Source organism: Felis catus, chromosome B3, assembly GCF_018350175.1.
Source record: "Felis catus isolate Fca126 chromosome B3, F.catus_Fca126_mat1.0, whole genome shotgun sequence".
In the NCBI taxonomy this organism is placed as follows: domain Eukaryota; kingdom Metazoa; phylum Chordata; class Mammalia; order Carnivora; family Felidae; genus Felis; species Felis catus.
Window position 1 is genome coordinate 125,445,682 of NC_058373.1, and position 11,908 is coordinate 125,457,589.

The 11,908-nt window shown below is 39.5% G+C and overlaps 1 protein-coding gene and 1 long non-coding RNA gene across 3 annotated transcripts in view; one reads left to right on the forward strand and one right to left on the reverse strand.

Moving 5' to 3' along the window:
- GTF2A1 (general transcription factor IIA subunit 1) overlaps window positions 1-11,863 on the reverse strand; it is a 44,475-nt gene extending 32,612 nt beyond the window's left edge. The window contains exons 1-2 of one of the 2 annotated variants that reach the window (XM_023255911.2): window positions 11,401-11,863; window positions 7,376-7,477 (exon numbers count right to left, since the gene is read on the reverse strand). In XM_023255911.2, the coding sequence (XP_023111679.1) occupies window positions 7,376-7,477; window positions 11,401-11,430 (132 nt within the window). In that variant the 5' untranslated portion in view covers window positions 11,431-11,863. Of the gene's footprint in view, window positions 1-7,375; window positions 7,478-9,748; window positions 9,768-11,400 lie in introns of those variants that run through there. The other variant, XM_045060336.1, reaches the window with a different exon arrangement.
- LOC109500956 overlaps window positions 10,325-11,908 on the forward strand; it is a 32,865-nt gene continuing 31,281 nt past the window's right edge. Inside the window, exon 1 of the long non-coding RNA XR_002743209.2 lies at window positions 10,325-10,456. This is a non-coding gene — a long non-coding RNA (uncharacterized LOC109500956). The remainder of the gene's footprint in view (window positions 10,457-11,908) is intronic.

The window sequence follows — 11,908 nt, forward strand, 5'->3', positions numbered from 1 at the left end:
CAGAAGTCCAAAAATCTGCATTTTAACTAGCATCCCAGAAAATCTTTCTCACTTTAAGAAAAAATCAAGCTCCTTAGTACAGAATATGTCACCTCTCCTAGCTGCTACTATAACTTGTATTCTATTTTCCTAACAGTGTCCAACTACTTGCAGTTCCCAGAATACAGCATACATATCTCATGTCTAAATCTTAGTAAACTACTCCCTCTGACAGTCTTTCCTCACAATTCCCCAAACAATGCAAATGTCAAAGTCACACAGCCTCAATGAAATCACTGACTGCCTCCATACCCTAGAAATATTTCTTCTGTACTTTTCACACTAAGTTTATCATCTCTACTAAAGTATGAATTCCTTCAAGGCAGAGACTATGTGTCTTATTCAGAAGCTAACAAAATGACTAAGAGCTTATCAGACATTTAGTATTAATTTCAAAGAAGAGAAGGGAAAACAAACTTGTTTTCCAGCATAATATTTCTCTGTAAGGATACTACTGACATTCTGGCCAGGACAATGCTTTATCATACAGGGTAGTGCCATAGGAAGTGTACAGAAAATACAGCATTCCTGGCTGTAGCCTACTAAATGCCAAGGATGTCCACTAGTCACTAAGACAAGCAAACATGGCCCCATACGTTTCCAACTGCTGGGGGTTGTGGGGAAGACAGAAGAAAGGGGTGATGGGAGTAGTCCACAAAGAATCCCCATTTACTAAGCACCAAATACTAGGTAATGTAAAAAATACAAATACAGTACCCTAAATACTTAACATTAAAATTTAACATCACATAATATAAAGTTCAAATTGGCAGAATGTTTTCTCTCCAATTTCATTTTTTATATGATTTTAATTGTATTTATCAAAATATTCTATTTTTTAAATTATCAGCTATTTAAACTAAACAATACCTACTTTCATCAACAGAGATAACATTAATACTAACAACAACCAAGAATACTGAATTGTTACATATTTATTTATTTATTTATTTATTTATTTTGCTAAGGAAATAGGAAGAACTATTTTTCTTCCTTTTCATAATACTATTTTCCCTCCAACACAGTAGCTATTATTTCTGGCAATCCTACTTCAGCCATCTTTGCCAGGTCTCTGAAATTAGACACGGAGAAAATTCTTTTTCTGTTCCCCAAATAACTCAGATATACACCTGTGTATCATGTTAACTAGACTAATACTGTATTCTAACTGTGCACTTTGTGAGTACTTTATAGGTACAGACTCATTTTTACAAAATCCTAGAACACTGACATTGTTACTAGCTCCTTTTTACAGCAAAAGAACCCAAGGAACAAGAAGTTATATAATTTATCCAAGACCACCAACTAAAAGCAGGCAAAAATGAAGAACAATCCAGGCAGTCTGACTCCACTATTTCCAGTCAGGGCTGGACTCTGAGAGTGAGCAGGCACACTAGGCAACCTGCTTGCCTCACCCTAATCCCAGCTCTGGTCCAAGTTTCTAAACTCTACACTATATTCCTGTTATCAGAGCAGGCCTAGTCACAACTCTGGTACCTTCTTTTTACCGGTAAGTACTGAATGTCATCTGGAGACAAAGGCCTAGGTTCAAGTCTCTAGCCCATGATAAATGACCCCGTCAAAGCATATTCTCTCCAAGTCTATTTTTTGATCTATATATTTTTATTAATCTACCGCTTCCTGGCAGTCTGCTAGGCTAGAAATTCTGAAGGATTCTACTTCCACAAAATAGCTAGCTCCTGAATAAAACAGAAGACAAATTCATTTACATATGGGCTCTCTTGAACTGGGGTTGGGGAACAGAGTTTTCCACAAGGACAAATGAAGTGGAATAATGGATTATTGTTCAAGTTATGACCCAAGTATTTATATATAACTAGAATATATTTAGAATAATCGTTCTCCATCAGGGGTGGTTTTGCCCCCAGGGACATTTGGCAATGCATGGACACATTTTTGGTTGTCAGAAATGACGGGTGCTACTGGCATCTAGTGGGTAGAGGCCAGGTATGCTGCTAACATTCTACAATGAACAGGACAGCCCTCTACAACAAAGAATTAACAAATGACAGAAGTGTCAAGGTTGAGAAACCTGATCTAGAGACAAAGTGAGTTTCAGATTTGTCGCCAATCGAGAAAATTTTTTCTCGCGGTTTTATTGAGAAAAAAAGGCCATGGTTTTTGTTTTTTTTTTTATTTAAATCCAAGTTAGTTAACATATAGTGTAATGATGGTTTCAGGAGTAGAATTTAGTGATACATCACTTACATGTAACACCCAGTGCTCATCCCAACAAGTGCCCTCCTTAATGCCCATTATGCAGTTAGCCCATCCCCCACCCAACACCCCTCCAGCAACCCTTCCTTTCTTCTCTATATTTAAGAATCTCTTATGGTCTGCCTCCCTCTCTTTTTATCCAATTATGTTCATCTGTTTTCTTAAATTCCACATAAGTGAAATCATATGATATCTACCTTTCCCTGACTTACTTTGCTTATTAGCATAATACACTCTAGTTCCATCCACGTTGTTGAAACAGCAAGATCTCATTCTTTTTGATTGCTGAGTAATATTCCATTGTGTGTGGAATATTATATGTGTGTGTGTGTGTGTGTGTGTGTGTATATACATACACACACACACACGTGCACAAACCACATCTTTTTCCATTCGTCATTCGAGGGACGTTTGGACTCCTTCAGTAATTTGGCTATTGTTGATAGTGTTGCTATAAACACTGGGGTGCATGTGTCCCTTCAAATCAGCATTTTTGTAACCTTTGGATAAATACCTAGTAGTGTATTGCTGAGTTGTAGGGTAGTTCTATTTTTAATTTTTTGAGTAATCTGTACTGTTTTCCAGAGAGACTGTGTCAGGTTGCATTCCCACCAGCAGTACAAAAGTGTTGCTCTTTCTCCACATCCTTGCCAACATCTGTTGTTTCCTGAGTTGTTAACTTTAGGAGAGCCCATGTTTTATATCTCCCATAGTATTTGCTGTTGAGATATGGGGAGCTCTGACAGTGTAGAAAGAAAGATGATTTTATCATTCCCTTTAAAGAGGATTTCTAGACTGTCATTCCCATCCATAATCACTCACCAATCCAAATCACAACTTACATTCAAATAGAGATTTAAAAATGGGGTGCCTGGGTGGCTAAGTTGTTTAAGGGTCCAAGTTTGGCTCAGTCTCGCGGTTCATGGGTTTGAGTTTCGCGTCGGGCTCTGTGCTGATAGCTCAGAGCCTGGAACCTGCTTCAGATTCTGTGTCTCCCTCTCCCTCTACCCCAACCCCACTCATGCTCTGTGTCTCTAGTTCTCAAAAATAAACAGTAAAAAAATATATTTAAGGGGTGCCTGGGTGGCTCAGTTGGTTAAACATCCAACTTCAGTTCAGGTCATAATCTCATGGCTCCTGAGTTTGAGCCCAGCACTAGTCTCTGTGCTGACAGCTTAGAGCCTGGAGCCTGCTTCAGATTCTGTCTCCCTCTCTCTCTACCCCTCCCTGGCTTGCGCTCAGTCTCTCTCTCTCTCTCTCTCTCTCTCTCTCTCTCTCTCTCTCTCTCTCATATAAACAAACATTAAAAACATTTTTTAAATACATATATTTAAAGTATGTATGTATAGATAGATCAAAAATCAAGACTGTGGTGATTTTTTTTTTTATTTCCCATAGTTTATACATTAAAGTAGGCCTATAGTGTTTCAAGAGATAACCTAGAAAATTGGGTTGAATTTTTTTTTAAGTTTATTTTGAGAGACAGAGAGAGAGAGAGCATGCACAAGCAGGGGAGGGGCAGAGACAGAGAAAGGAAGAGAAAGAATCCCAAGCTGGCTCTGCACTGTCAGTGTGGAGCCCAATGCAGGGCTTAAAGTCATGAACTGTGAGATCATGACCTGAGCTGAAACCAAGAGTTGGATACTTAACCAACTGAGCCACCCTGGTGCCCAGGTTGATTTTTTTTTCCCATCACTTCCCTTCCAGCATTATCTAGTTAAACTTTAAATTACATGCACAGTCACTACTCATCTTAATTCATAATCTAATTCACCATGTATCCTTCACAGCAGTAGGGAAATTTTTGATAAAAGTTTGTGAAATAGCCCAAAAGAGGAGAGGAGGGGCTAGAATTAATGACAAAGTTCTTTGTAAAACATAAAACACAAAATCAATTGTTAATCTTTATTAGCAAGAATGTCTAAACCTGTAGAATCTAATACAATATCCCCTAGCCACATACACATGGTGATTTAAATTGGAATTATAATTAAAAACTCAGTTCTTCAGTTCCACTAACTACATTTCCAGTGCTTAACAGCCATATGCTGCTAGTGGCTACTATACTGGAGAACACAGATACGGAATGTTTTCATCACCACAGACAGGGCACATTTTGGAAATTCTAATGAGATTCTGAAGAAATTTAGTACAGAGAATTAAAATAACATAAACTCAGTTTAGTCTAACAGTTTATTTTTAAATCCAGTGACAATCTAGAAAAGAAGAGTATGCCCCATTTGGAAAAACAGTAAAAATATTACAGTACTTTGTTCAGTTAGATTATGGAGTCATGTTTGTTATTAACCAATTTAATTAAATATTTACTGAATACCAACCACATATGGAAGGCACTGTGTTAGAGGCTAGGGATTCAAAGATGAGTAATTCACAATTTTTGTTATTAAAAACTAGCCACTAAACAAACAAAAGGTGCATAATATATATATATTATTCAATATATTACATACTCCATTGTATAGATTACACTAATATATATTTAAACAGCCAAATATAATAAAAATACAGGTAGAGCTATTTAATTTCAAAGACAACTCATTCTCTTTGAGAGAATGCCTTGATTCTATTGGAACCATTCAGAAAAACCAATTCCCCACACTTTGTGAAAAGCAAGAGTAGATAACCAACAACCTGGATTAACTGCCAGTATGACTTAAGGTAAGTCTTTGGAGCTGATTTCCTACATTTAAAAATGTTGCATCTTCTACATAAGTTCAAAGTACTTTAAGGTCAACCATTACACCAGTGTAATGTAAACAGCATAGTATTTGCTCCACAGAACACAAAGGAATCAAACTAATCTTACTCTTTTCTTATTCATACCCTGAGATACTTTATGCTGTTTCAGTAGTTTATATTGCTATTCTTCCAACTCATGCCTCAAGAGTTGGTGTTCTTTCACTAGCAATTCTGGATACCTACTCTTTACTTTTAGTAACCATTACACTTCTCTCAAGGTAAATAAAAATTTCCTCATTTCACTTAAATCTATATATTTTTCCTTCCTCCCACAGGCAGATTCTTGTTAAAAACTCTACAGAAGTTGCCCACAGATGCCTAAACACCCTAAGACACATTTTATCACCATAATAAATATGAGGTTTGCCTTATTTAAAATAAGTTGCTAGGGGCACCTGGGTGGCTCAGTCTGTTAAGCAACCAACTTTGGCTCATGTCATGATCTCACAGTTTCTGGGTCTGAGCCCCCTGTCAGGCTCTGTGCTGGCAGCTCGGAGCCTGAAGCCTGCTTTGATTCTGGGTCTCCCCCTCTCCCTGCCCCTCCCTAACTTGTGCTCTGTCTCTCTTTCTCTCAAAAATAAACATTAAAAAAAATTAAAAAATAATAAAATAAGTTGCTAAGCTGCAGCCTCCACACTTCCACTGAATAGATAAATAATGCCAAAACAAATGTTCTTAGCACTGTGATTACTGTCCTCAAGGAACTCAATATCCAATTTCTAAGCCAGCAGTTCTAAACCTTTTTGGTCTCAGGATCTTTTATTCCTTTCAAAAATTACTGAGGACCTCAAAAAGCTTTTATGAAATTATAACTAAGTTGTTTATGTTTACGAATGCATTTAAAAACAGCAATGTATCCATTACATGTTAACATAAATAACATATCTTTAAAAAAAATAACCATATTTTCCAGATCAAATTTAGTTGACAAGTAGCTTAAAGAAAAAATAGCTGGATTCTCCTATCTGCTTCTACATCTACTTTGTTGTTTTGGTTGAAGTAGAAGAAAATCTGTCTTCCCGCAGCTAAGCAGTTGGGAAAAGAAAAAGTATTTTAAATTATGGTTTCTTAAAAGTTAGCTATAATGTGGAATCTGAAACCATACACAAAATCCATTAATTTATCTTTCACTTTGAAAGGATTTTGCAACATCATGCATTGGTCATTTGGAAAATACAAATTCACTGAATTATGCAGATATTCCAAATGTTAATACATTTCATTAAAGAGTATCAAATAATGGCACTTCTTAATAGTAACAGTGATCTCCTCTGGACCCTTAAGTAAACATCGTTTTAATATTCACTGCATCAAAATGGGATGCATACATAAAGCACTGTGCATATGGAACAGTTACCTCAAGGAAAAGCACTTGTGCATTTGAGTAGCTACTTTAGTTGGCCACTTGTCAGAACACAACTTTTACTGGAAATATGACAAACTATGATTTCCAGAGTTGGGCATTTGGCCAACCTCATGGACCCCCTGAAAGAATCTGTGAGGAAACCTCAGGACTCCACAGACCTTACTTTGAGAACCACTGTTCTGAGCAATATGGCAAAAAGATTGCATGATTTCATGAGTCATTACAATACCAAGAAAACATAAATGCTAAATAAGAATATCGAACTGCTTCCACTTAAATCCAAAAAAATCCAAGAGACAGAAAACCAGTTCCAAAGTAAAATAGATTATAAACCCAATATTTGGCCCTGTAAAAAAAACAAAAAAAAACAAAAACTTAAGAATGTGAAATTCTTTCACCCAGCACTTAATTTGTACAACATAAATACATTTTAGAATATATGTACATTAAAACCATAGAAATAAGGAAGAAAAAAAAAACACTGTCAAATAATTAGACCATAACCATCCATTAATGGACTAAAACAAACCTATAAGGGGGACTTATAGTTGCTCAAGCCTCGGACTCTCAATTTTGGCTCAGGTTATATCTCACAGTTGTGAGATCGAGCTCCACGCTGGGCTCTGCACTGAAAGCACAGAACCTGCTTGGGATTCTCTCCCTCTCTCACTCAAAATAAATAAACTTAAAAAAAAAAAAAAAAAAAAGTTAAGTCCTACTAATTTCCATTATCACATACAAAGAAACTGAAATATAAGCAATGTGCCTAAAGTCAGAGGGTGGATGGACTGTAGAGCTGGGATTTAAAACTAGCACCCTTCACCTAACTTTATACTGCCTCCTGCAGCAAAGTTGAACGTTCATCCCATGGAAAAATTAGGGATCAGTCGTGGATTGAAGAGAGTATTTTAAGGGAGGAAGGAAAAAGTATGACTACTAAAAACAACAACAAAAAGAGAGAGGCAAACTCACAGTTTTCAGTTCCATCAGAACTTGCTCATCAACTCCATCATCCAAAAAGATGTCTCTCACATCGTTAATAACATCTTCAATCACAGATCTGTACAATTTAGGCTTTAAAGGAAAAATAAAAGACTTGAAAAAGATCATTTTTTACATATTAAATGACACGTTTTCACGAATTCAAAACAAATTAAATATAATCGTTTCTCCAAATATCTAAAACTTATTTTAGAAGATACAACTTTAAAGATATCACCATCTTAACAAACCTCATTTGCTTCAGTTAAAATGAATTATTTTATGTCTGCATATCTTTTTAAAAGGCGTAGACTACTTAATGTAATTTGTATAGGGAAGATCCTTACACATACAAGGTCCACACAATTTCCAGTTATAATTTCCTATGTTGTTATACTCAAAGCACCTAATGTGATCCAATAACAGCTTTATGGGTTGCTATGTCTGGTTCCCATTATTCTTTCCTTTGACTCCTCTTCTATCTCAGAACCTCCTCATTAAGCTTTAAACTAGAGAACCTTCATCCTACAGTTATTTGTGACATCTGCAACCTAAAAAACATTCAAATTTAAGTACCACCTAATTTTTTGTTGTTGTTGTTGTTATTAACCAGTCTGTGCCTTTAAGCTACACCATTATACTGTTCATATACCCACACTAACAGGTCTCAGAAGTCCCAGAGAAACAAGGCATACTGATCTCTTTCCCAAGATTTCTTTCCTTCAACCACTACCCAAATGATATTATGAAATGGAATCATGGACAGCCTCAATGTTTGTTTTTTAAATTATTATTACTATTATTGTTGCTATTTCTTGGGAGGGGTTGGAGGGAAAGATGACTTCTAGAAAGTTGCCAGAAGAATAAAATGAAAACAGATGTGAAAGCACTTTCAAAAGCATAAAGTATTTTTTAAAAATCAAAAGGTGATAGACAGTAATTTGCCCAACCCACATCCTATTTTTAACATGTTAGGCAAAAAGTTTGCATGTCAGTGGGACAAAACTAGTGGTGCCTCATTATAAATCCTACCCATTATCACACACAGTTAAGATTATCAGACTTTTTCTTTTAATGTTTGTCATTTGTGTTTTATATCCTGCTTCTAGTAAAAATTACTGGTTACCCAATAAAACCAAGGGTTTGCTTTCATAACCAAAGCTCAAACAAATTTAAATGTTTCGTTAGCATCTCTATCAACAACATGGTTATCACAGGAGAACCCTCTAAGAAAATGTGTCCCTGCAATGCCCAAAATATAAATAATGAGTTCCTCTGTACAATTTACCTCAACTATTAAAAATTATTCGTTCCTCTTCATTACAACCAGAAAAGCAATTCACATATCTGGGTTCTCACTTTTGCTATTCCACTCACTAACCTTTTATTTTGCCAAATCTGCCTCTGTGAACTTTAAATTTTCACATGCAAAATGTAAAACCCTACACGGCCTCCTTATGTTTAACATTGATTCTATATATAAGGAAAGTGTAACTGACTATGGGTATCACCTTATCCATGGTGACTTAACCACTGAATTACAAAAATAACATTTAAAAAGTCGTTTTAAGCCAGCAATGATCCTTAAAGCATTATAAAGAGGTGGTGAAACTTTAAATCGGTACTCAGAATCTTAAATTGATGATGAAAATTATTTTTTCAGCCAACTGGATACTTTGGTGTTTTCCGAAGTCAATCGCTCCTAAAAATCTCCAGCTTGGAGATCCAGGCATTTACAAGTACAAAATTTGTTTTCTTCAGGTACTCCCCATTTAATGAAACCATTCTGTTTTAGGATTTTGCTTATGTGCAAAATCACCCACAACCTGACCATTTAAAGGATTCTTAAAAGCACTGTAGCTGAAAGGAAATGTGTATTCTTCATGAAGTATAAACACACAGAGAATAATTTAGCATTATTGTTCAGAAGTGGATAAGCCCTCAAAATACCGATGTTTTTAAAAGCATGGAGGTACAAACACACTATTTGAAACAAGCAATTTCCAAGTTATTATTTAAAATGCTAAACCTTACTTGAGCCAAAATTTTTGCCTTCTACAAAATACCAAGTAATTTAGGTTTGTCCTGGTTTTCTTAACACAGATACTCCAAACTTAAAAACTGGTAAATGAAAGAGCCAAGACAGTGGCAGTACCCAATGATTAATTAGAAGGTTCCTTTCAAAAGTGTTAGTCCCCTGAGGTAATACTGGGAAATAAACTGGATTAACTAACTTCTGTATGGGATATCGATATGCAATGAAACAGAAAACACTATCTACCTAGAATTTTAATTTTTTTCAATCCAGTTTGCACTAAACTTCTTCACTCTTACTACTTACAATTCCCTTATAGGTAAATGTACCGTGGGCATAAGGTCCTATGTTGCAGCTTTTAGGCACTTAACTATTTCTTCGAAAAGCTTTTTGTCTCCAACACTTAATAGAAAAACATGACACATCAGAAGCTTTGTTTCTAACATATTTTCTGAATACTTAATGATCAAAACACTACCAAAGTCCCCTGAAGCCAACAGTTAATGTAGGAAGCATTTTTTTTTAATCCCCGTCAATAACGCACTTATTTTCCAATACAAAAACGATTTGACATCTGAGCTACAATTCTCTTTAAAAGCAAAAATAAAAATAAAATGAAAAGAATGGACACCAATTCTATTTTCCCCTAACAAAGACAGGAAATCCTAGCTACTGCATCAAAACAATGAAAAACTTGGGGCTCTGAGAGCGGCCCTGTTGGGTGCGAAATAACAGGGTAAGGAAAGGACCTAGAAATAAACTGAGCTCTGCACGTTCCTGCCTCTCGCCTCGGGAGCACGCACCTCCCAGCCCCGCTCTCAGCAGCTCTCACTATTTAAAGCCGGATCTAGTGTTTAAATGGAGAGGCGGTGACGTAGGCCTGAAAAGCACCTTCCCATCCTGGCAGAGTCTATATTAGAGAGCGGCAATGGCTCTATATAAACAGGGCAGCCAAAGGGAGGAGGACCACAAGGCTCAGGGACTGAAAAGCAGGGTAAGCGGCCGCAGCCATGATGGATCGACCCGAGTCGCCAACGGTACGGAGTCGGGCGGCCGCGGGCTTGTCTGCGGCATTTGGGACCGGGCAAAAACGTGTTTTATTGTCAGAATAAAAATAAGAGTGGGGTGGACTAGTGATCATATTGCGTTCGTGACTGAAAAGGTTATTTATGTGACTGCTTTTTGCAAACCTACGTGATCGCAAGTAACCAAAAAGGGTCAATGGGAGAAGTAGGCAAATTTCAAGGCGAAAGCGGGGGCACTTTGACCACTGTAGGCTTTTTTTTGTTTGCTTTGGTGCTTTTGCTAGTGGAAGATACGATGGGGGTTTTGCTTCCCCTTCGCCATTTTACCGATTCGGAAGGAACCGAGATAAGTGCTTTTCAACCTTCGTCCTTTTTTTTTTTTTAAAGAAATATAAAATGGCCCCAGTGAAGGCTCCCTAAGCACAACCGCCAGAAACACCCCAAGTAACCCCCAAAGTAGCCGTTCACCATCCACCGCATTGAAGTGGACCACGGTGGGTATTGGGGACTCGCCCAATTCCCCAGACGCGGTTTTTGTTCTGAGGCTGCTCCGGGAGCCCTTCTCGAGCCAGTGTGGCCGGACCCGTCTCGGGGGGAAGCGGCGGTTTCCCACCCGCCCTCTCTCCCTCCCGGCGGCCGGGGTCTGGGGCCAGGGCCGCGCGCTCGCCCCGGCCCAACGGCCTTCGAGGCCCGGACCGCCCCGCGGCGGCCCCAGGCCCCGCCGGCGCCCCCGCCCTCCCCGCCGCTGCCGCCGCCGCCGCCGCGAGCCCGAGGCGCCCCCCCGCGCCCGCCGCCCCGGCCCGCTCCGCCCGAGGCGGGAAGTGGCGGCGGCGGCGGCCGCGCGGGCGGCTGAGGAGAGTAGAGGCCGGGAGTCGCCGCCGTCCCCGCCCCCGCCCGGTCCGGCCGTTGCTGCCGCCTGAACGAAGCCCCCGCCGGCCACCAAACCACGTCCTTACCACGGTGTTTGTATTTGCCGAGTTCGCCATTTCCACACACAACACAAACAAGAGGGGGGCAAGCCCGAGAAAACAAGATAAAAACAAAACCAAAAAAGAAAAAGAAAACCAAAACACCCGGAGGGTGGCCCAAGCCACCGCAAGACTGGGGGTAAAAATTTCAAACAAAATCGGATCCTGAAAGAGTAGAGGGGAGCGGTGAGAGGAGAAGGAGGAGGAGGGGGGCAGTCCTCCCGGAGCTAAAAAACCTCGAGAATCGCCCTTAAGAAAAAAGCCACGACCCTCGTGGGGTCCGGGGGGCGTTGCCCGCTCCCCACCCCGCGCCAAGGAGGGAAACCACCACCGGTCGCCGCTCCCCGCGCCGCCGCTGCCGCCACCGGCTGCAGCTCCAGCCGTCCGGTCCGCCCGCTTCTCCCCTTTATATAGTGAGCCAACGAGCTGCGCGAGCCGCCGCCGCCGCCGCTGCCGCCGAGAGACAGGGCGGAGGGGGAGGGAGGGGCGGAAAGGG